The sequence below is a fragment of the Aquarana catesbeiana genome, linkage group LG03 (assembly GCF_042186555.1).
Source record: "Aquarana catesbeiana isolate 2022-GZ linkage group LG03, ASM4218655v1, whole genome shotgun sequence".
NCBI lineage: Eukaryota > Metazoa > Chordata > Amphibia > Anura > Ranidae > Aquarana > Aquarana catesbeiana.
In genome coordinates, this window is record NC_133326.1 from 120,824,628 (window position 1) to 120,850,493 (window position 25,866).

Below are 25,866 nucleotides of genomic sequence, written 5' to 3' on the forward strand. Positions count from 1 at the left end.
CCTCTTCTCGGGTCCCTCTTCCCTGCTCCCTCCCTCCTGTTGAGTGACCGCACAGCAAGCTATGGGGCACCCGAGCCCAGTCACAGCTCCGTGTCCATTCAGACACAGAGCCCTGACCCGGCCTCACCCCCTCTCTCCCCTGACTGACTATCTCACTTTGACAGCAGCGGGAGCTGATGGGCGCCGCTGCTGTGTCTCAGCCAATCAGGAGGGAGAATCTCAGGCAGCTGAGATGCTCATGGATATCACTAGACAGAGAGGGACCTCAAGTGTTAGGAGGGCTGCTGCACACAGCAGGCTTTTTATCTTAAAGCATAGAATGCATTAAGACAAAACACCTTCTGACTTTACAACCCCTTTAAATAAATATGAAAGCAAAGAGGGGTCCAATATAAAATAATTAAAGAGTTTTTAAACAGTGTTCCGGATTCTTTTTTGGGGAGGAAGAAATTCATTTTACCTGAGAAATTCCAGTAGACCAGAGTTAAAGCGGAGCTCCGGGAGGAGTTTTTTTTCTTCTTTATTTCATGTGTGTACACAAAAGTTCTCTCCTGAGGCGTATTTCATTACCAGACGACTGCTGTGGTGCTTCGATCTTCACATTTGAACAGGATTTCCACAGTCCAAGGCCACTGCTCCACCCACCACCTAGACGCCCCATTGTGAAATCACCAGTACATTTTTGTCAGGTTCCAACGCCATCGATTTACTACTTCGTGTCCTTAAAAAAAAAACTGCTTTTGTCTATGCTGGATACTACTACTTTTGCAGTAGTTCAGGTTCCTCGCTGACATAAGACATGAGTGACAGAATATAGGGCATTCTGTGAACCGAAGGGAAGGAGGGACATATAAGTGACACTAGTGTAAGTCGTTCTCATGGAGGCAACAGGCCCGAACTAGTACAGGAGTAAACAAAAGCAGTTATTTTTAATCACTTCAATGCTGGGCACTTTCACCCCCTTCCTTCCTAGACCAATTTTCAACTTTCCGTGCCCTCACTTTGAATGGCAATTGCGTAATTGTGCTACACTGTACCCAAATTAAATTTTTATCATTTTGTTCACACAATTAGAGCTTTCTTGGTGGTATTTATTCACCACTTGTTTTTTTTTTTGTTTTGTGATACAAGCGAAAAAATCCCGAAAATTTTGAAAAAAAAAAATTTCTATAACATTGCTTTGTTTTAAAAGAAATCCAATAAAATCTAATTTCATCATAAATTAAGGCCAAAATGTATTCTGCTACGTGTCTTTGGTTTAAAAAAAAAAAAAAAAAAATACTGATAAGTGTACAATTGATTTGGATGATCCCTGGGGCAGATGTGCGCCGATGATCCCTGGGGCAGATGTGCGCCGATGATCCCTGGGACAGATGATTTTACTGGGACATATGTGGGACAGGTGTTTTTATTGTGCCGGGAACAGGGTTTTGGAGACACTAGCCTAGTGATCAGTATGTAAAAAACAGCTCATACACACTGATCACCAGCCGGCTGCAGAGACTCGCTCTCCTACTCCAAACTGACAAGCTCCGAGGAGGAGAGCCGATCGCCTAGCAACCAGTTCCCTATTAAAATCACATGATGGCTGTGATTGGACATAACCATCATGGATCAGGAGGGCCAATCACAGAGCCCTCCTGCCGATCCGAGATGTGCCGTGTTCAGGTGACACGAGCGCACCGGGATCACGCGGCCGCGCGATCCTGCTTCTTCTGAGGGACGTTCAGGAACGTCCACTCAGAATGAGATAGCGCCCATCCAGCCGTTTATGTGCAGTGGCCGGGTGGGCAGTAGTTAAAGACACAACAATCTGACAATGGGAAACTCCCTCACGGAGAGTTAAGCTTTGTATACACACCTGAAATAAAAAAAATAAAATTAAAAAAAAACGGTGCCTGGAATTCCACTTTAACACAGTAGATTTAAACTGAGTATATGGTGTAAATTGCATAAAGAAAAGATGGCTCCAATTTTTCTTTAAATGCTGAGTTTTGCCCCACAAAGAAGGATGCCCTGTGTTACATCGTCTTGTTTGAATGTGCCTGCCTAAGGTATCAAAAAAGGTGCACATGCTACTTTTTATAATGTGGTGCACTACAACTCACTGTAGTGCGTTATCATGCACTGTGGTGCGCTGCAAAACACGTCCCTTGGCAAGGTGTACCAGCTTGTTTTTCAGAATGAATGGCAATGAGTTGCCCGTTACTGCAAAGCGATCGTGTGAATGCCCATTAGAGTTCTGGGGTGGCATATTTAACGGCATTCAGTGTAGGTTAAAGTCACAACATGCATGTTCGCTCATATGCACTGGCCATGTGGACTGTGAAACGTTTTTTGCATGCAGTCTGTTGCTTGCAAGCTTTGTGGTGGGTTTTATTTTTCTCTCTTTCACTGAGGCACACCGGTATGTGGTGCAATGTGCCAGTGTGATAACATGCCACCTGCCTTGTTTCTTTAGTGCACACACCAACACAGCGCATTAGTGTGAATGGTAACAATACAAAAACACAGCTTTTGGATTTGTCCATGCATTAGGACTGTATTTACTAATGCCAAATACATGTGGTGTGAACAAGCACTTCGATTATCACAAACCTTTGTGCTGTAGGTCTGTAGGCTGGCATCATGCAAAGGAGTAAGCCTGTGGGCAGTACCAGCAAAGGGAAAGCCAGCCGATGAAAGATGACACTGGCTTCAGAGGAGAAGTACAGTGTATAAAAAATTTGTGCTGCCGGATGGCTCTCAGAGTAAAAAAAAAAAAAAAAAAAAAAAAACTTAGTGTATATGTAGGGGCAGTTTTTAAATTGTTCTTTTATGCTACACTTATACGTCAAGCTAACCTCTGCTTATGCACAATTATGGCTCTATTCGAATTCACCATATTTTTATAGATTTTAAATAAGTATCAAATTGGAAAAAGGGGAAGGGAAGCTGTTTAATTTATAATTCCACATATTAAAAACAATACACAGGAGAAGATTGGTGTAACAAAGATGTGTTGAGAAGTGAAAAATTAATTTCACCTGTAAATGTAGGTCATGTGAATCATGCAGAACTAACATTGCACAAAATCATAGATGCCAGAATCTAAGTAACAAAGCAAAAGTCTAGTCACAATTTAAGAATATCTATTTCTGCAAGTGACCTGCATAAGAAAATAAGAGCAAACTACTTAATATTTCTCACAACTGGTCTGTTAAATGGGACTACTTCTTACCTCAAAGATAATTGACTGGTTGTTCTTCTTGAGGTAGAATGCAAAGACATAAGTATACATGAGTGTGGAGCGGCACTGGCACAACACATCCACTGCCTTTTTAAGAAACTGCACTTCAATCCATGACATGTTGTGCTGCTGCATCTCTTCCATTTTCTGTTTGACTTGGGCATACAGCTTGTGCTCAAATCGCAGGCTCTGCATGTGGTTCATGTAACGATTGCAGTAGAATAAGTATCTTTGTAACGCTGCTCTGGATCGCTGCACAGGGGAGAAAAAGGAAACAAGTAATCACCTCAGAAGAAATGTATGCAAAAATTGGTCCAGAGTCTGATCTGTAAATTGTATTCTTACAAAGTGTACCAACTTATACAACCTTTTTGCCAGAAGTCTTACAAATACAGAACAAGACAATGAGTAGAAGGTGACTGCGGTGCAAAAGCATTTCCACTGCCAAAAGAGCTCCTGCACTAAAGCCCTGATTACTAAAATGTCAAGTGACAATTGCGTGTCCAAGTTCAATAATGTGCAACATTAGGTCTATTGCTTTTCTAAAATTTCCAATAACCTGATTGAATATTTATGTTCACTTATAGTGGTTGTAAAGCCACTTGTTAAAGTCTCTACAATCTACTCGGTTAGATAATAACATGTACCCCACTGTATGTCCTTTATTTAAAAAAAAAAAAAAAATTATATCAGAGCATCTCCCAGCACTCACGTGACTTCTAGGCTCTCTCCTCTCCTTGTCTGACAGATACAGCGGGAGGGCCCGAGAACCCCCGCTGATGTCAGCCGGAGAGGAGAAAGCCGAGGAGTCACGTGGGCGCCGGAAGATGCTCTGATACAAGATACAAATTGGCTTTTTTTGAAAAAAAAAATAGGACATACAGTGGGGCATGTTATTAACAGGGTGGATTGTAGAGACACAACGCTATTTTACCAGCAGGAGGGGAGGATCTTCGAGTGGACTGAGCTGATGATAGGCGCGGGGGGGGGGGGGGGGGGTTTAGCACGACAGGAGAGCATGGATGCATGTAATGATGATGGAGGCATGTAAACTGGCCATGGTGTTAGGGCTCAGCACCCATGATTCACTGTGGTGACTTTACAGGTAAAGTAAAACAAAAAAACAACAATTTATTCAATGGGTTATGGCTCTATTTGGCATAATTTTTTTCATCCAAGGCAAGAATATGAAGTGTCAATAAACAACGCATCCAGCACTTTGTATATATTCACCTCTTGTGCATCTCGAGCAGCCTTTGCATCATCCTCATTGTAGCGATTACAGTTGTACCTGTAAATGAAAGAAGTACATGTGCTGTATTGAATATATTTGTTAAAGTGTCAGTAAACTCTAAAAACAAAACAAAAAAAAAAAACTTTGCTTACTTATCACCTCCCTTTTGGTCTGCTAATTATAATCGTTAAAATGTTTTGTTACATATGTTAGTTACATGCAAAAAAAAAAATATCTGTTAGCTCTGCCAGAAATCTTAACGTCTTGTGCACAAGGAGGTGTTCTAGAGATGGGAAGGAGGGGTGGGGGGAATAAAGAGGGTTGTGTCTTTTGTATTCTTATTAGACATCACGTAGGCAAGGCTGACATCACATGCAAAGGATTTTACAGCTCAAAAGACACGCTCTCGTCAGTTCAAACAGTAAGGTAGAAACAACATATTTTGGCATATCAATCAACTGTTCCCTTTTCTGTAATTGTAGTAAATTCCCCAAATGTTCCGACAGCAGAGACCTTAAAAAATAAAATGGTGGTGGTAGTTTTATCAAATGTTGGTTTTAGTGCACACCAGCACATTATCCAATGTTTTAGCAAAATATAGCAAAGGAGTTTACATTGAGAAAATAAACATGTCAAACATGAAGGCTGCCTGTGCCCATTAAAGGACAACAAACATTGGAACCCAAAGTCCACAGGCAACACTTTAAGACCCCTTTCACACTGGGGTGGTTTTCAGGTGCTTTAGCACTGGAAATGGCCTCTGCCAAGCACCTGAAAACCGTCTCCCATTCAAGTGTGACTTTTCACACTCGGGCGGTGCGCTTGCTGGATGTTCCGAAAAGTTTTGCAAGCAGCATCTTTGGGGCGGGTTGGGAGCGCTGTATGTAGCACTCCCAAAACGCCCCGCCCATTGGAATGAATGGACAGCACTTTGGAAACGCTGCAACATGGGAGTTTTTAACCCCTTCTTTGGAGTTAAAAGTGCCCCACTACCGGCCAAAAAGCGCTGCTTAAACAGTGGCAAAGCGCCGCTAAAATGAGCGGCGCTTTACCGCGAACACGGCCCCAGGGTGAAAGGGGTCTAAGAGTTTAGAGGTAAAAGTGAATAAGGATGTTAAACCAATTGTTTTCACTTTGACATGTGTTGTTAATGCAACATGGGTAGGGCAACTGTCGATTTTGTACACAGGCTCTCCCGACGCATGCATTTACATTTGTAAGTGCATGTACATGGAGGCTCAACTTTTTTCTTTTTCAACTGAACTTTGTGCCCTGTGTGATAGCATATTTACAGGGACAGGTTTTCTTTAATAAGACCTCATTAAAGCTAAATCAAGCATGCTCCATAAGCCTCTCCGCCAGCCACAGTGGCCAGGGAAAGTGACATAATACACATCACTTTCAGGTCCTTACTAGCTATAGGAGATCAGCAAAGACCCTCGGCACACTAAAATTGAAGCCCTTGCCCTTTAATGATGCAATACCTCCCACCTTCTCAGTTGTAGCAAACAGGCCAAAGAGGAAGGGTAATGAGGCAAATGAGCAGTGTCCCTCAAACTCTAAGAAACCTAGGGGGATCCAAAAGCAGCTCAAACTGAGGAGCAAGCACCACAAACGGGAACACTTAAGCGAACCAGCCCAACAAGAAAAAAAAAAACAAAATGGGGGGGGGGGGGGGGAGTATTAAACAGCCACTTGTACAACCAGTCTAATCCATTTAGAAATCGTGAACCTAGAAGCTCTTTTAGAACCTTCTGGATTAAGACGGAATGTGTCTGCCTAGAAGAAGCAGTGCTTGAGAGGTAAACCTTGATGGTCCTCAACACATTCACACACATTCACATTCAACACATTCAGACAATGTCCAATCAGCACGCGCCCCCAGTGTCTATTGCACAAAATGACGTACAGGTATGTCATTTTGTGCAATAGAGCCGACCTGACGCAGCAGTAGGCTGTCGGCAAGTGGTTAAACTGATTACAGAGAGCACTAGATTCTTTTTTATTTTAATTACATATTGTGGGGAAATCTTTTTCCATTGACCGCAAAGTGTTGATCTCCGGGGTCACTGATTGGCCGCTGGACTACTATATTTTTCCATACGGGGAAGCGTCTGTAGACCTGTGGGTCAGAGATATGAGGTGAGCGGCTGTGGATGTCTTTGGTGGATGGGCTGGACTCACGCTGACACTTGCATGCTTAAAGTTTGGATGCACATCCTCATCACAGTGGCGCATTTTATGTTCATCGGATTTATAGACTTTTAAGGAGGACATTTTTATATTGATTGGTCATTTTGCGCTGCACTGTCTTGAGTTATATAATATATATTTTGAAGGTGTTGTATGTTAACCTTTAGTGCCCAGCTTGCAAATCTTTTAGGAACATTCAGGTGTGTTCTTGCACTGAATGGTTTTTTCTTTTACGGAGCGAGTTTATTACTGGATTTCTAAACAGTATATACACGTATTATAATGTTTTACATAGCGATAAGCAAAAGGGGCCAGCCTGGACTTAATTTTCTGACTAAAGTTCCACTTTAAATAGTTAATGAAAATGCAGCGTTTCTCTCCATTGGAACCCTCTTAGCACCAGTACACACTTTCCCCACAGCGCATGTACAGTACGTATCAGGACACTCCAAAAGGACTCAATCAATGCTACAAGAGGTTTCTTTGCCAGATTAGGAAATAACCAATGTAAAGGAAAAACAAAAACTCTGTAGTGGAGCTTAGCAGTGACTTCATCATGCCTGGTCTGCTGAGTAAAGACAAGTACACACTGTCTTAAATTCTTAGATTGTGAGTACCCTGATACTAGTAAGGGTAAGCAGTGAAAGGGTGTACTGGTGGTGGCAACACTGAAGGGATAACACTAGAGTGAGACAAAAGTTTTCATTAACTATAGAACATTTTTTGTCCCTTTTGGTTGTGTTTAACACTAACTGGTTTTTATATTCTATCACTCTGTTTATCACTTATTTTTACTTTTACTTTTTACCTTTACTAGTTTTTGATAACGTAAAGAAATTGCTGATGACCTTGAAATGTGTAAACACGGATCTTCTATGTCAATGGATACCTACAAGTCCTTAGATGAGGTAAGGCAATAAGCAAATATATTCAAACTTTTGAGGACATACATACAGCATTGAGTGCCTTCAAATCCAAGTGGGGGTATAGTCCTCCTATGGGCTTTAGTACTGTAATTCGGTTTGAATAAAAACCACAATGGTAGATGGGACTTTTAGTTTATTTATTCACAGATTCAGTGACTGAATGACACACCTGGGTGCCAGTTTTCACAGAGGGGGACTCCAGGTCAGGGGCCCTGCTGCATAGTAAAATGTCACACACTAAATACAGGTGTAACATGTTACTGAAGGTGAACCTATCCTTTAAAGCCTAAAAGGGGCAGTTTCTATGTCTCAAGTGATTTCTTTTGCAAGGGGAGGAATAACCATAGGCTGCTAATTACCATAAAGCAGTGTACCTCAGACAATAGAAAAATTGATATAATTTTTTTTTTTTATTTGACATGGTTTAACTATACTTTTTTTGACACGAAGCCCAATGAACATCTATTAATTTAGGCATTGTATTGTAAAAAGTCCTGGGCAAATCCATTGCATCCTTACCAAGCGGATCCATGGGGCTCCCAAGGACCCAGGCACACCCAGCAAAATTCTGCCTTGCAGTTTTGGTTCCGGCATACCATGTGATTGCAGCCTCCATCTTTCTCTATGGTCACATGACATTTGGGACATTCCTGGGAGAATGCAAGTTTTATAAACAGTATAATAAAACATAACCAACTTTCTTCATATACAGACGTGGACAAATTTGTTGCCACACATAGAAACGATAATTGTTTTCTCCTGAAAAGTGATTTAAATAAAAGCAATCATCTTATGTACACCTGCATCCCTCACTTTTTGAGCAATACAGGATTCAAAGGAAGACAACCCGTTAAGACTTCACAGTTCAAAACAAACACGTCAGACTGGAATTTTCTAGCATGTATATTGACAAGCCACAATACTTCTGGGAGTATGGCCTTTGGAAATAGAGCTTTTTGGCAAGTCAACTTAGCACTATATCAACAGATGGAAAAGGAGGAGGAGGTTTTCAAAGAAAACACTAACATGGAGGAAGCTCAGTTATGCTTTGGGGCCGCTGTGCTTCGTCTGTTATAGGGTACAACAAAATCTCAAAACCATCATCAAGAAATTCTACAGTAAAATGTACTGCCCATTTTCACAAAGCTTTTTCTCTGTCATGGGACCCAAAACACAAAGCAGCCAAACCATGGCTAAAAACAAAACACTGGACTATTCTGAATTGCTTAATTCACTCAGTGCAGAAAGAAAAAAATCCAGGTCGTTCAGCATGAGTGCCTTGGATTTTCTGTTTCTGGACTGAGTGAATCAAGCTCTTTGCTAGAACAACCAAGAACCACTGCTGTGGTTCCACAGAGGAAAATGGACTGGGCTCTCTAAGGTCAATCTCTCTTATATCCACAGGCCTGCATTCCATCCAGAGACAATGATGGTGAGAGCCATGACTTTTTGAGTTTAGCTATTCTGAAGTGGCCTTCTGTAAGCACTGATCTGAATCCTATTGAATATCTATGAAAAAAGTTAACATGCTGTCTGGAGAAGGCACTTTTTAAACCTAAGACAGCTAGAGCAGTTTGTTCAAAAGTGAGCAAAATTATGTGTGCGCGCCAGGTGATTATATATCTTATTGAAAGCTACAGAAAACTGTTTGCCGTGATTGCTAACAGAGGTTGTGCAAATAAACCATTAGGTTAAGGGTCCTATCATTTTTATAGAGTCTACTTTCACTTGTTTATGTAATTCTATTGAAACAAAAATTAAAAGCAAAGTCTGATTTGTACTAAGCACAGAATAAACCCCAATAGACGCCAATTACTTTGTTCAGGTTGAAGTAGTTTCAGAAAATTATTGTGGGTTCATTTTTCATCGAAAGGTACCAAAAACATCAGCCCACGTTTGGATAAACTTTATGTAACCCATAATGTAAAAATGAATAGGCAGGAAGAAAATGTGAGGGTCATACCTTTGTATTAGCCGCAATCCAGTTTGATGTCTCACTGTCATCATCACACTTTTTGATCCATTTTTTAAGCCACTGTCAAGAAAAAGAAAAAGAAAAAGAAAAAAAAAAAAAAACACACACTTTTTAGTCACTTATTTTCATTTAACAGTAGCTACTGGATGAATTATCACCCACTTTTATGGTATAGCTATCAATACAATTTACTCAATCAGTAGCCCTTCCTGTGTAAGGGCTGGCTCACACCAGAATAGTTGCCCTGCATTTATTTGTCTGGGCTGCAAATCACACCTGAAAGCACAAAAATGCGCTGCACCAAAATAGGATTGTACAGCACTACCATGTGATCTGGTGCCCACAAATGCACTGTGTTTGCAATATGTGTTTGGGGTGCCGTCAACAGTGTATTGGAACCTGCAGCAGATTGCAAAGGCAGTGAGTCTTGAACACTGTAGGAAAAGTGCACAGAAAGCGCCCTTCCCACACCGCGTTCTGGTGTGGACCGGCCCTTATGGTTCTGTCATAGCATGTCATAGAATCATAGCATGTCATAGCATCTGTGACATTAAAGTGGAACTATACTCACCTCGACTCCAGTGAAGCGGCGTCCTGGCTGCTGATATCTTCTAGCGGCTGACTACTGGGTATTGAGTGCGAGACACTTTCAGGCTCATCTAACCTCACTCCTGTGCATGCACGTGGAGCTTCCTGTACAGGGATGGATGTGTCATTTTAATGCAGGAGAAACAAAGCACGTCTCTTCTGCATTAAAAATCCTGCCTGTTTGCCCATTTTTGTTTTGTACATAAAGTTTCGCTTTAAGGAAATGAAGAGCCAGGGAAATATAAAAGTTTGCACAGATGACTCAAATTTCAGTTGATTCCTACTTAACTGGCCAAAATTTAAGCCGTGGGTGGCCTTCAAGCACCACCTGGTTTGATATACTGCAAGTCCATAATCGACTGAACCAGGTGGAAAATTAGATGCAATCACTGTTCCGGTATTTAAGCAGCCATGAATGTTGTGGCTGTCTGAATACAAAACCCAACATTGGAGATAGGATTCCTCCCTTCACACTGTTAAAGCGGAGTTTCACCCAAAAGTGGAACTTCCGCTCATCTGTCTCCTCTCCCCCTCCTGTGCCACAATTGGGCACCATTTTGGGGGGGGGGGGGGGGGGGGGGGGGTGGACAGGTATCCTGTTCCCACTTCTGGGGTTCCTCGCCACAGCCCATGATGTCACCGTGGGGCTCCCTCCTCCTCTCCCTGTCGCCGGCCCAGTAGGAAAGAGGAGCAGGGCCTCGCGCATGCACCGTAGGGTTCCCGGCGTGAAGCTGTAAAGGCTACACTGCCGGTTTCCCTTACCCGCAATGGCAGTATGTGTAGCTGCTGGCTTTTAATTTTTTTTTTTTTTTGGACGGACCTCTGCTTTAAGCCTGACACACAATGAGAATATCAGACGAATGATCCATTTTTCTTTGTATGCTAGTCTATCGAAAACGAATAGGTTACTAGAGTTACAAAAATTCTGGTAAGACAGAAAATAACTTCCCGCAACTATGTAATGTACTCTATTCTTTCTTTTCCAAGCATGTGCGGTTTTGGTCACTCGATTTTTTCCAGATGAATACTGTACTGATTAAACAAAAATTGTTCATTATATTATCTTATGAGAAAACATTTTGTGCTTGTCCCTTCGCATGAACTGTCATGATTGGCTCTCGAAGACTGTGCACTAATGATCAGATTATCAGACGATCGCTCCAAAACCCATCCACTTTCATTGTGTCGACTAGGCTTTAGTGGGATGAGTGAAAGATCAGGCAGAGTGTAGTGGTTTTAAGTATTCCAGTGGGTTTATGTGTCAGACACGCTAGATGTTAGTGTGTCAAATAGACTAAGATTTTAGAGTGCCCTTCAGTTCCACTATTTTCCTGATATGGATGTGCCAGCAGATGAAGCTCTGGCCTCCTTTTCACAAATACACCTTTCTTTGGATTTATGTAAGAAAACATTTCATGAACCTTACACAAACCTACCTTACATTTAACTGGGTCGTGCCAATTCTCTCCACAATTAAAGCTGTAACAATACAAAAATACAGATTTTTCAAAGAAAAAAAAACACCAGTCAAGTGACAGACACCAGTTATAACCATTCATAAATAGCGTCCCATTTCTAATTTTACTTTTTTTTTTTTCTTCTTTTAAATATAGTCCCGCGATGCATTTGTTTAGTCACAGTTACAATATCAATTATTTTAAAATTATTTGTGGTTACAAAATAAAAAAATGAATAATAGCTGCAATGACCAAACCCGAAAGTCCACAGTACTGGACTGTAGAGTCTCACAGCTACCAGGAAACCACGATTGTAATTAAGAAAAGGGGACATGCCCCTTAAATATCAAGCCCGGTTCCTGCAGGTCACTGCATATGACCCAAAAGTCTGCTCTACTTGACTGCAATTGCTGCATAGACTGCTGAACATTGTTCCATTTTAATTATGAGGGCGTGTCATGGATTTATTTAGTAAACCTAACCTTTACTGCACCCATCTGTGAGCTTTTTGATTGCGTGTGCAAAACTTTGCACTACATCTCTTTACCTCTTTAACGAGAACTACTACTGTTACTAATAATTATAGTGTGAATGCTGGAAATGGCTGAACGCATACTTGAAACACATATATTCAAGACATTTTACATTCCAAAGGTTATTTCCAGCCAGACTTTATAAACGATTTATATATAGAGAAACTGACAAAAGAAGCAGAATAACTTACAAAAAAAAAAAAAAGAGCGGTAGAGTTATCTTACCAACTAGATAAGCTTTTCACAAGAATAGCTGGCCATTTTAACCATTCTACATATTCCTGGATAATAACAATTTAAAAGAAAAACCAATATCATTCTGTGGTTATTAAAAAGGCTTGTTCCCACTAGTGCGACTTTGGACAAAGTCGAATGACAAGTCTCAGTCCATTGATTTCTATGGCATCTGTTTAAATCGGTGCAACTTCAAGTCGCAGCCACTTTGAAAGGGTGCCTGCCCTACTTTGATGTGACTTGATGCAACTTTGATCCAGAGAGTGTAAAGTTGGATTAAAGTCAGTCTAAATCGTACAACTTGGAAGTTGCACTAGTGGGAACATAGCACGATTCTAAACTCAGTTGTCTACTTCAAGTTAGAACAGTCTTTGTAGGATGAATACCTAAGCTTTTGGTTATGTGAGCAGAGGTGAAAGAAACCTGGAGCAGCATTTTCTTCAGGAAAAGCAAAACTTGCTGTTACTCCTTTCTAACACTACTCTTTCAGTATTCAACATTTTATGTTTATGTTTAACGTCATAAGAAATGTTTTACAACGTTAAATACAGTAAAACTTTGGTTTAAAAGCGTTTTGCAAGACAAGCATCATTTCTAAATAAATTTTGGCTTGATATACAAGCAGCGTCATGTCACAACTTAGTATAAAAGAGAAGAGAGGCGCCTTAAAGTGTAGCAATATGGTTACATTTAATGGAAGTACAACTTTTAGCAACTCACATGGTTGATGACTAAAACAGGCACATCTAAGTATGCAGGCATCTGGGGTAAAGCTGTCCACATAGACCATCCTCCACACCACCATCGATGTCCCTTCCACAAGTGGTTCAAGCCTCGCTTTCAGATCGCTCTACCGCAGGGTAGTTTTCCCGGTCACGATTGCAGACTGACAGCGGTGAGAGCCGGCGGTGCGGGGGATGGTCTATGTGGACAGCTTTACCCAGGATGCCTGTGTCATGTGCCTATTTTATTAATCAACTATGTTAGTTGCTGAATGTTACACCTTCATTAAATGTAACCATATTGCTACACTTTAATGCACCTCTCTTCTCTTTTATACTCTGTAGCTCCAGCTGGATTTTGCTCCTAATCCCCTTGTGGAGGCTTTCATAAGTGGCAGACATTTTATGTTTATGCAACCTGGCCACATTGCTATAATCTTTTATATGGACTATAAACTTAAGGACTTATAAATAATTGGTTGTGGAAAAAATCGTTTGAGTTCCCATTATTTCCTATGGGGAAATTCACTTTGATATACAAGTGCTTTGGATTACAAGCATGTTTCTGGAACGAATTATGCTCGCAATCCAAGGTTTTACTGTATTAAGGTCTGAAAATGGGCCAAATTTATTATAAATCAATAGCCAGTGTTCTAAAACAGCCTAGTAACTAATGAATTATACAAAACATGCAACAAACCTCATATTCGATCTGTCCTACTGTTGGTAACAAACTTATGTGACTTACTGTATATCATCTGTCACTCATTTATATGTAAACACTAAGGCTGCCTTAACACCTAAACGATGTAGGACGCGATTCTCACGCTTTTTCTTTGCTCGTTTGTGACCCAACACGTAGGGGCAGCCAATTTGTTTGCCCTGCCCTACCCTCCAAGAAAAGCACCAAAATAGCTCTTGTACCATTCTTTGGAGCCAACTTTAGAATTGTGTTTTTTGCAAAATTTTTGGGCATTTTGAAACGCGACAAAACTCCTGTTTTTTTACCATGTTTTGGATGCCATTAACCACGACTGGCACGCAAAGGCACATTGTGGTGCATTTTTAGCATGTTCTGGAAACAGACAGAATCGTACGATTCCAATACGCTTTGATGTGAATGGGGTTTTAAAATTAGCTTTTTTTTTCCCACTCATTTGAGCAATGGTATGTACTATACAGTGTATACCAATGAAAGCAATTTGTTCTGCTTATTAAGTGAAAAAAAAAAAAAAAACTGTTTAATCTCATCAGAAATTCAGAGCATTCTACGTTTTCTGCACACTTACCGTTTTATTTTAAAGATGTTATTTAGCCCTTCCAATTCTGATCATGGACTACAGAATTGGCCTTTGAGTGGGAATGGTTGAATTGTTTTAGCAAAAGACAAGACAATGGCAGGGGCTGACAACACTCAGTCCACAAAAAAAGTTGTGTGTTGGCAGCCCACAACAGTCTTAATGAGTGCATTTCTGGAAGATTAACAGGTATTTTTCTATACTTGCATGTTGTTTTACTCCTTTGCTCTTGCAGCCATAAGGATTAGGGCGGCTGCAAAGCCATTTGAGCACTTCTACACGCTTCAGAAGTGGCCAATTCTCCCCCAATCCATGTGTCCTGGGATCACCTACTCCTCCTGGGTGTCTGGAACTACCCATGGAGAGAGTCAGGGTGGAGCAAGGCAAGAGATGAGCAAACACCCGCTGCTGCCTGCGACCGGGATCCCCGGTGTTTCATGCCACAATCTGTGTACAGTCTATTTGCAGGAAACTTGCTGTAGGATTCCACATGAGGGATCTTTTAACCAGTGTGAATAAGGCCTTATAGAGAATCTGTCACCAGGGTTAAAGGGACAGACATTGTGAAATATTGCAAAGGTGTACGCAATAATTTTGTTTAATTTTGTCTTCTTTAACCTTCTTTGCAAACTAACATTCCTTGTAGCACAATAATTTCCTTTTTTTAACTTATTTTTGTTTTCACACTACAAATACATTAGGCATACCTATGCATTCACCACAAGTCTCAGCTCTTGCACAGGTAACTCACCAGAACTGACGGCCACATTTGCAACGTACGGGTTTGGCGTCAGGATATTGAACTTTAACAACGTGATGGCAGTCTGGAGCAGGACACCACTTCAAAAGTCTATTACACTGCAAGGTACAAAGACAGATAAAAGAGTTAAAAAAAAAAAAAAAAAAAAAAAGGGGAGATGTTCAATATATCACAACAAAAAAACAAACACTCACAAGGTGACATTAGGCCATTATGTTAATACAAATGTAGCTGCGATCTGAAATATAACCTGCTTATATTTTGCCTTTCCTGGTTCCTCCTTTTCCTCCTTAACATGCTGTTTAGATATATTTAAATAAAATCTGTCCTTTGTCATGGCATACCTTATTTTAGAACAAGTGACATCACTGGGTCTATGTATTTCTCTATGCAATGCAGACACAGCATAGCTGGGGTGACGAGTTGAAAGTCCTCTGTACATAGCTTCCTGAAAACATCAAATCAACTTGCCCCAGTATTTGTTTCTTGAATAGACGTCAACCACTATCGTCAGATCACCACCTTTGACATTAGGAAGCAAATCACTGCCTCTGCCAAGATAGCCAGCTCTACACAGATACAAGTTGGTAATAGCTAAAAGATCAACTGCATCAAGACTACATGCTATATAAAATGGTCTCTAGCCCTTTTCCCTCCGATAACCATTTTGTGAACAGCTTTCACTGTTCAAGTTCTCATTAAAAGTATTTTTTGTATTTGTTTTTAAAGATATTTAAGACCAATACATTTGAAAAGTGGCTTACGGAAAAAGCAATGAATTATATAATATACAAGTAAAAGTTTCTTCAGAAAGTTTTAGCAGAAATGTAAAGTTAATCTGACCCGGCCTAACATTCCTAAGGTAGTAGTGCTGAAGTACAGGCACCATTTGGACACTGCAAGAACCTGAAAGTCTTTGAAGATGAACTCCAGGGAAAGATTAAGGCCTCGTGCACATCATATGTGCAGAAAAACTGATAGAAAACACATGCAGATTTAATTTGCAGAGACACACGTTTACATCAGTTTTCATTCGCGTTTCAGTGAGTTAAACATGTTGCAGATTCTGGCGCAAAAAGAATCAGCACGTGACACCAGTGTTGTAGTGTGAACAGGGCACATAGAGAACAATTGTTTTCTTTGTGTTCTTGGAGAACACGTGCAGAAAAGCTCAGGTTTTTGCACATGGTGTAAACAAGGCCTAAAACTACCTTGCTTTTGGGCTCCTCCCACTCTGCAAGCGTTAAATGCTTGTTTTACACTAGGTTCACACTAATGCGGTGTGGGAAACGCCACGATCCGTGCACATTTCCAGCACTGCTTTCAATCTCACTGCCTTTGTGATCCGTAGTAGGTGTCTGCAATCTTAAGGACTCCTTAAACACAGATGCATTCGCCAGCACTGTATCACATGGTACAAAACAATGCGATCTGGTTGCAGTGCGGTTCCAAAATTGCTGCATACACGTCTGTAGTGCGATTTGAGCCAATTCAAAATGAATGGGCGCAAATCCTACCGCACTGAATCACATTGAAATGCGACAAGAATGCGGTGCGGTTCCTGTGTTTCATAGTGTGCACCGAGCCTAACTCTAGGGTACCATTAAAAAGGAATATTGATTTACCTGTAAATTCGATATATTTTAAAGTACATGACACAGGCAATCTATTCATACACCATGGATTATACACCCGCACCTTCAGGTGATTGGACATTGAAAAGCTTTTAAAGGACACAACTCCCCTATAACCCTACTCTACTCCGTAAGTCCTCCGTTTTGTAGCAAGCAATGCAGAGTTACAAAAGGGTGGGCCCTGTGCTGTATTCCAAGATATCGAATTAACAGGCAAGTCCAAATTCTTTTCAACTTAACCATGCAGTACAAGACACAGGCAATTTATTCATGCACTATTGCATGTCCCCAAGAATACAAAGTGTGGGGCACAATTATGCAAACTGAACGGTGTCAACAGGCTCAAAAAACAGGCGCCAAGGACCCAAGTTCAGAGGGCTGCTGCAAGAACCTTGGAGCTCAAAGCTGCATCTGCCAAAGATTGGACATCCACCTTCTAAAACTTTGAGAACGTAGAGACCTTACACAGATGGGCAACAGAGGCTTTGGGCCTAAAGGCTCAGGATACTCCTACAGTTCTGGTGGAGTGGGTGTGCAACAGCACAGGTGGTGTTTTTTTTTTTTAAGAGCATAGGCTCTTGCAATAGAGTTCCTTAAGGCCAATACCTGCCTTAAGAGTGCCAAGTGCTAGATTCTGGTCAAGGCCTCTTTGTAGGAATCCCAAAATGTGAGGCAGAGTAATCTCTGGACTAAATTGTCTGCGCTTGCACCAGGCAAAGTACGATATCCAGAATAAGTGTGATACTAGATCTTCCTGGAAGTGGCCTTTCTTGCCTTCAGTAAATAATCACATATGTAGAAATCCCTCTATCCTTTAAGACCTGGCTTTCAACAGCCATGCTGCTAAAGCTAGGTACTGTGAAGCAGGGTTAGAATAGAGGGCCTTGTGATAGCTGATCTGGCCTATTGTGAGGCCAGGTATCATCTGCTAGATGTCAGAGTAAGTCTTTTTCAGCATCTTCTGGGCCAGTTCAAAGCGGGCTCAAAGAGGATCCTGCATTCTGTCAACAAATAGAGGTAGCTTGTTGTATTTGGAGCCAGGAGGCAAGGTTGTCAAAATCTGCAGTCCATCTTTGGCATATCAGATTGAACTCATCTGGATGGAGACCATTTCCCTTGGTCCAAGTGGTGGCGCATGACAATCCGCCCGCTAGTTGACCACTCCTGGGATGTGGAATTGAGAAATTGCTGGATAGTGAGTTTCTGTCCATTAGAGAATCTGGTTTGTTTCCTTAAAGGCAGCCAGGCTCCTTGTGCCCACTTGATGGTTGATATATGCCACTGTGGTGGCATTGTCCCACTGCATCCAAATTGGGTGTCCCCTTAGAAGGGGGGAGCACAGTACTGAAGGGACAACCTGACTGCTGAGCTCAAGATGTTGATTGGGAGTTTGTTTTCCTCTCTTGATCATGTTCCCTGAACTTTCAAGGACTGGGAGACTATCACAGCCTCAGAGACTTGCACCTGTTTCAAGTACTGTATCAGCTATAAAGAAGGAAACATTTTTCCACTGTTATAGCTGATGTGGTGATCCACCAGGACAAGGAAATTCTTGTTTTGCTGGATAGGAATTTTAGAGATCTCAAACCAGTATAGTATTTTATGCTTGTGCTGTACTGTAGAGAAGGACTTACCTCCACAAAGCTATTAGTTATTAAATGTTGATACTTTAATTTCACTTTTGAATCTGTGATCAGACGCCTGTTAATGAAAAAAAAAAAAAAATCAGACAAAATTAGTACCAAACACACGGTGCAGGATATGTTTCACACTCATTGCAGCTCCTGCAAAAACAATGTGTCAATGCCAATCATATCCTAGTGAAAACATACATGTACCATCCAAGATGATCACCAAGGTTGAAGCACAAAGCAGTGGACAGTAGGGAAAGTAAGTAAAGGTGAAATAGGGTACCCTTTAAAAAGGTGAGAGGTGTAGCTTGAGGGTATTCAATACTGGATTTGGGGCAGGGGAGGGGAGTGGCACACAAGGCAGTTTACAGGGCAGTAAGTACTGGTAAGCATCTTGGGTTCCCTTAAGTCTGGTACACATTATTTGTTTTTTGCTGGGTTGAACGGGAAAAAAAAAAAAAAAAAAAAAAGTGTCAGCTGCTGGGTTATTGTGTTCTGACAGGGAGACCCCCTGGCCAGAACACTCTGATTAGCGCTCTCTGCCATTTGCTGAGAGCACTGATCGGGAGTCGTTTGGCTGTTGGTTTTCCAGCATGAACGTCTAACAGAAGAGAGGCTGGCTTCTGTCCGACCAATATACACATGGGCCAAATGTCGGCCGTTTCTTCTTTTTTTTTGAACCAGCAAATGTCTCGACATTCAGCCCGTGTGTACCTGGCTTTAGAGTCATCACAGCTATAAAAGTCTCAAATCTAGTGTAGATATGACTGAAGAGTAGCTTGGCGTGTTAATTAGCGTCTCAAACTTTGGTTCACCCGATGATGTGCACAAGCATACAAATGAAAAAACAAAAATGCCGACTGCCGCATGTACATATACGTCGGCAGAATGGCACAGACAGGCAAATAAATTTGCCGCCGTGTGGTCGCATGCTCCGTGAGTGTGATCGCGGGTCCCACGTACTCGATAGAGAGGAAGAACAGGGAAATGCTGATGTAAACAAGCATTTTACATTTCCCCGTTCTGCCTAGTGACACTGATCACAGCTCCCTGTAATCGGGAGCAGTGATCAGTGTCGTGTCACACGTAGCCTCCCACAGTTAGAACACATCCCTAGGACACACTTAAAGTGGAGTTCCACCCACTTTTACAACTCTTCTGCATCTCTCACTAAACTGTGCACTGCAAACGAATTATATATTTTTATATTTTTTTTCTCAGCACCTACTGTATATCCGCTTTTCATTTTTCACTTCCTCCTCCCTAGCCGTGGCTCATCGCATCATTTCCTGTTTGCAATGCCTTCTGGGAAGGGGTGGCAACTTCCTCTGACACTGCCATTGCTATGGAAACCTGACCTGAAACCTATTACACTGCTTGTGCTGCACTGAGCATGTGCGAGATCTGTAAGGATGAGATCCAGGAAGAAATACAGTCTGGCTTCAGATGCCCACACTTAAGATGGCCACGGCCTGCTGTAAGTTTATAAAATAACAAACCACTGCTATAAACGAACAAAACAGACCAGTTTACATACTAACTTTACTAGAATACATTAAGCTTGTGTATTATTTGGGTATTTTTATTTAAAAAGTATAATTTTGGCCGAAATAACCCCTGCAGCGCCCCCTCCTGGTTAACCCCTTCACTGCCAGTCACATTTACACAGTAATATATGCATTTTTAATCGCACTGATCGCTGTATAAATGTGAGTGGTTCTAAAATAGTGCTAAAAGTGTCCGATCTGTGAGCCAAAATGTCGCAGTCACGATAAAAATCGTATTTTGTAGACACTATAACTTTTGCGCAAACCAAACCTTATTGTGATTTTTTTTACCAAAAATATGTAGAAGAATATATATCGGCCTAAACTGAAGGAAAAACATTTTTTTTGTTTATAGCACAAAAAATAAAAACCGCAGAGGTGATCAAATACCACCAAAAGAAAGCTCTATTTGTGGGGAAAAAAGGACGTCAATTTTGTTTGAGAGCCATGTCGCATGACCGCGCAATTGTCAGTTAAAGCAACGCAGTGCCGAATCGCAAAAAGTGGTCTTTGGCCAGCCAAATGGTCCGGGGCTTAAGTGGTTAACCACTTGCCACCCAGTTCAATTCTGACACTTCTCTCCTACATGTAAAATTCATCATTTTTTTTTATAGAAAATTATTCAGAACTCCCAAACATATGTTTTTTAGCAGAGACCCTAGGGAATAAAATGGTGGTCATTACAACTTTTTATGACGCACAGTATTTTTCAAATGCTTTTTTTTGGGGGGGGGGAAAATGGTTTCATGAATAAAAAAAAACTAAACTAAAGTTAGCCTGATTTTTTTGGCATATTCTGAAAGATGTAAATAGATACCCAACATGTCATGCTTTAAAACTGCGCATACTTGAGGAATGTCGCCAAAACTTCGGTACTTAAATCTCCATTGGTGACACTTTCATTTTTTTTTTTTATACAGGTTTCCTGTTTAGAGTTAGAGGAGGTCTTGGGCTAGAGTTATTGCTCTCGCTCTAACATTCGCGGCGATACTCCATGTGTGGTTTGGACGCCGTTTACATATGCGGGCAAGACCAAGACGTACGAGGCGCTTCTGTGTGCGAGGACGGGGGGGCGCTTTACTTTTTTTTATTATTATTGTTTATTTTTATATTTGACATTTTCCCTTTACATTTTTTTTTTTTTATATATAATAATAAAAATAGGGCATGACAGGTCCTCTTTACAAAGAGATCTGGGCTTCCCTCCCGCCGCCTGTAAAAACAATACAGTCGCTATGATTTTTTTTGTGGTACAGGGAATCGCCGGCAGAAAAAGATATCTGAATGATGTCTGGTTTAAGCAGGCAAAAAGTTCCTGCTTGTGACATCACAGAAAATCTGTTTACAGCATTAGAATTGCATTACATATATAATTGTGTTTACAGCACTTACATTACTGTATTGTCATCAACTAATATGTCACAGCCATGAGCAGGGCAAGAAATGGTCTGAAATTAAAGAAAAACAAATTAAAATATTTCCATATATTAAAACATTACTGACTGGAAAACAGACAAATGGGCCTTTTTATAAAGAGATAGCCACCATCTACCGACCCCAAAGTATTGACTCCACACTGCACCTCTTTTTTATGCTTCATTCATATAATGCAAGCTGTGGTGTGAATTCTACTGTGTCCACAGGGTATTCTTTACACAGTACACCAAGAATACTGATATAAAGGAGAGGAGATCCCGGTCGCATGACACTCCCCACAAAGCAAGCACATTTGTGAAGGACAACGTTGTACCTTTTTTTAAAATTTTAAAACAGTAGTATGGCAACAGTAAGACCATACCATGGCTTTATAAAAGTGCCCGAACTAAAGAGAACAGAAAGTAAAAAAAAAAACCAGCAGAAACAGAATGAACACTGGTCTCAATATACAAACTATATTACCTGACCCATTCCTTCCTCAATGATTTTGGTGGTTAGGTATTCACTCCAGCACTGCATGCAGAACTTGTGACCGCATTCAAGGCCTGTGAAATACTGCAGAAAAAAAATTGAAAAATGGATACATAAGGTATGTTACATGTAATTAGATATACCTAAACCAATAAAAAAAATAAGGCACACAGTTTCAAAGTGTATGTGTCTACATAATAGTTTGAAATGTTTCACAGATGTCCCATGAGGAATGACACATGCTATATTACATAGCTTTCAAGCCCAGAACAATGGTACAATGAAGCTAGGTTTTAGTACTACAAGTATTCAATGCCAAAAGGTTAAATCAAGGCCCCCTGCACACCCTTGATCCTCTTCAGCATTTTAGTGCATAGGGGAGGGTCAGGTGCAGCTCTCAACCCCCCTTGAATGCGAGTACTGCGCAAAACAGCGTTCAGCCCCATCAAACATTGGCAGGGTGCAGGTAGCAGGGCTGGATGCTGCACCTGTTCCTTTCCAGACACACTAACATGCTGGTAGGAATGTACAACAGTTAGATGGCCCGTGTACAAGGGGCCTAATCCTTATCAATGGTATTTGACATTAACCATCAGTGAGGCAGGCATGGGAGTCAAAAGGGGCTCACAAAGTTAACTGAAAGTTAACAGAACACGCGTGGAAGAAACCTCTAGGTGCTAGCTATTCAGACTTCATTAAAGTGAACGGCACACAGGTTTGCTTTACATTCATAATGTGCCTTTGAATTAAATGTGTGTGCACCTTTTTACAGGCTAATAAGGTGTCAGCACTCTATTGTGGTATGCACGGGGAACACTGAGCCAGAGAATGATTACAAGTTTTTTTTTAACTAAATATTACACCTATAGTTCACCAACATTTGGGTTCCATTCACACGTGATTTGGAATCGCTGGCAGGATCTCCATGATTCTGCCCGTGATTCCAAATCACATATAAGTCACTGCAAAACACACGTTTGGACGCCATTATCCCTTAATGGCACACCAAATGTGCTGCAATTCTGCTGCCATGGTCGCGTGGCAAACCGCATCTTTAAAAAAAAAAAAAAAAAAAAAAAAAAAAAAAAAAAACACACAAAGCTTGTCGCTTAAAGAGGAGCAGGAGCTTCTTTTCAGACAACAAACGCGCATAGACTATTCAACTGAAGGGGCCGGCCTATGCGACAGGCAGAATTAAAAAATGGCATAGCAGTAACAGACTACGCAAAATGTGAACCGGGCCTTAAAACCAGGTATATCAAAGACACTTGTGTCCCAGAACATTAAAGGACTCCTTAAAAACGGTTTGCCTTCAGATTCTCAAGGCAGGGGGCCAACACATTTAGAGGTAGGCAAGTAAGTGTGCACATGCATAAATTTCAGTTTGACCTACTGAGCGCTATAAACAAAAGGCAGTTTTAGCAAACCAAATTAATATAAACATGTGCAAAAAAGCAAACCCTTTCATCTGCTGGCTGGAATGCAGATATGAAATGTTAATAGGCAAAATTGTATACTCACCTAATATTTAAATATTGAACATAGAAAGTATACATACACACTACACATTGTGTGGCATCATTATCACTTTGCTGTTAAAGGATAAGTTCACCTTTAAAGAAAATAAATAAATGCGGGAAAGACACTTATTTTTCACTTGTATTGCGCCTGTGATCTGCAGATTGTGGGTGCAATGCAGGACTCCTGCAGACTTTTCAGTGCATCTGTCTGCTCGTACCACGTACGGGCAGACAAATGCACACTGACAAGAATAGACATTTAACTACCAGAGCACTCAAAAGCACCATGGTAGCTCATTGAAACTACAAACCAAGAGCTGCCAAGACTTATAGTTTCCCATTCACAGAGGACTGGGAATGAATGACATGGCCGGACGAGTGGAGCCCCACACTGCTACGTTATTTTCAAACAGTGACAGCTGATGCCCAGAGAAGATGATGTCCACCCGCTGACACTGGGGAGGGGGTGGGGTAGAGAACTGCTGGAACATGTTACATATTCTACCCTAAATAATGGTGGAACATGTACCAAAGTTCCAAAAGGTGAACTTCTCCTTTAAGATCAGCCCTGGAGAATAAAATGGTGGTCGTAGAATTTTTTTTTTTGTCACAAGATATTTGCACAGCTGTTTATCAAATGCATATTTTACAGACAAAATACTTGAAAATTAATTTTCATGTACACACATTGTAACCATTTTTTTGTAAAATTCAAAACAGGCGGTTGCATCAAGTAAATAGATATCAAACATGTCAAGGCTCAAAACTTATTTTGCCTGTGAAACTGGGAAAAACTACGGTACTTAAAATTTTGTATGGGTGATGCTTTAAAAGCCTTTACAGGTTATCCATTTAGAGTCAAGAATGATTAAGCCCTAGAATTTTCGGCCTCACGCCAACGATTGTGGAGATAACTCACCTGTGTGGCACACATGCTGTTTAAATACACATGTGGAACTGTGGGATGATTTTACTTTTTTTTTCTCCCCAGGCACTCTTTATAGAAACATCAGGGAAGAGCCCAATGTCTCCCCTGCAGCCAATCAAGAACAGATCACGCTTGATTAGTAGCATCCTTGGCCAACATAGCCCGGGAATGACAGCTCGAAAACATAAGTGAAAAATCCTAGTTTTTTCCAGGTTCAATAGCCAAAAGAAGTGATTGGGGAATGGAAGTTAGCACTTCTACCAGCTAGAGCTGCACGATTAATCGCTAAGAATTATCATCGCAATTTTTCTCCCTTGTGATCTTGACAAAGTATTTTCCGATTCTTTCTATGCAGAGAATTCTCTCTGCTTTGCTGAAACCGACAGCTGTCAAAAGAAAGGGAAAAAAAAAAAAAAAACACGGGCAGTCTGCCAAGAATTACAACATTCTTTAGCAGTGGAACTTAAGTATAAACATTGTAACGATTTGTCCTTTAGATGAAAGGAATACACTTTGGTGTGAAAATGAGGGAAGTTTAACGACTAAACCTTTTTCAGACATTTGTTGGTTTCAAGTTAAAATCATTTTTTTTTGCTAGAAAATTACTTAGAACCCCCCAAACATATATATCATTTTTGTAGAGACCCTAGAGAATAAAATGGTGGTTTTTATAATATTTTATGTCACACTATTTGTGCAGCAGTTGTTCAATTGCATTTTTTAGGGAAAAAATTACTTTAACAAAAAAAACAAAAAAAAACAACTAACCAGTAAAGTTAGCCCAATTTTTTTTTGTATAATGTGAAAGATTTTACGCCACGAGAATCTAAGCAAAAGAATTGTGATTTTCATTTTGGCCAGAATCGTGCAGCTCTACTACCAGCTGATCGCTGTCAGAAAAAAAAAGTCACTAAGCTCAAGGCTGCATCTGCAGACAAAGAAGCTTGTTTTAACCACTATGCAGACCGTTTAAAACAGCCTAAGACATTATGTGGTTAAATGGTGCAACATGTTTTGACAATTTCACCAAGGAATGTCATTTGTGTCTACTTTCTAGGCTAAATTCAAAAAGTTAATTGCAGAAAAAATGATGCTCTTGTCAAATGTAGACAAGTCCTTTATTTCATAGGTTGCTATAAAGTACCATAACTACTTTGTGATCTAATATTACAAAGCCAAGCACAGAAGGAATACGGTACCCATTCGTGGCACCAAAGACCCAGCATTCCAAAGCCCTACAAGACCTAAAATTGCTGCTTACCTTTTTAAAATGCTGTATCTGATAACTTAAGCACCGAAACAATCGATCTAGTTTTCTATATTTATGAAGGGGATGGGGAACTGCCATAATTAGCCCTGTGTTAATGCAGGAATCCGTTCCACTGCACTATTGTATTCTGACAGCGGGAGGTTTCCTCATCAGAACACAATGCTATAGCCAGCAGCAGTGATCACATGAAAAAAATAAATAAAACGACAACGACTAGTTGTACTGTTTATGTTACTATATAATGCTTTCACATCTAGGCTAGCAAATAGTATATCTGGC

At 40.7% G+C, this 25,866-nt stretch overlaps 1 protein-coding gene across 1 annotated transcript in view; it reads right to left on the minus strand.

The window, feature by feature from the left end:
* ARIH1 (ariadne RBR E3 ubiquitin protein ligase 1) overlaps positions 1-25,866 on the minus strand; it is an 82,552-nt gene that overhangs the window by 13,691 nt on the left and 42,995 nt on the right. The window contains exons 4-12 of the mRNA XM_073619098.1: positions 21,861-21,953; positions 21,354-21,409; positions 18,418-18,484; positions 15,141-15,247; positions 11,582-11,624; positions 9,546-9,617; positions 8,102-8,232; positions 4,463-4,520; positions 3,221-3,481 (exon numbers count right to left, since the gene is read on the minus strand). Coding sequence (XP_073475199.1) covers positions 3,221-3,481; positions 4,463-4,520; positions 8,102-8,232; positions 9,546-9,617; positions 11,582-11,624; positions 15,141-15,247; positions 18,418-18,484; positions 21,354-21,409; positions 21,861-21,953 — 888 coding nt within the window. The remainder of the gene's footprint in view (positions 1-3,220; positions 3,482-4,462; positions 4,521-8,101; positions 8,233-9,545; positions 9,618-11,581; positions 11,625-15,140; positions 15,248-18,417; positions 18,485-21,353; positions 21,410-21,860; positions 21,954-25,866) is intronic.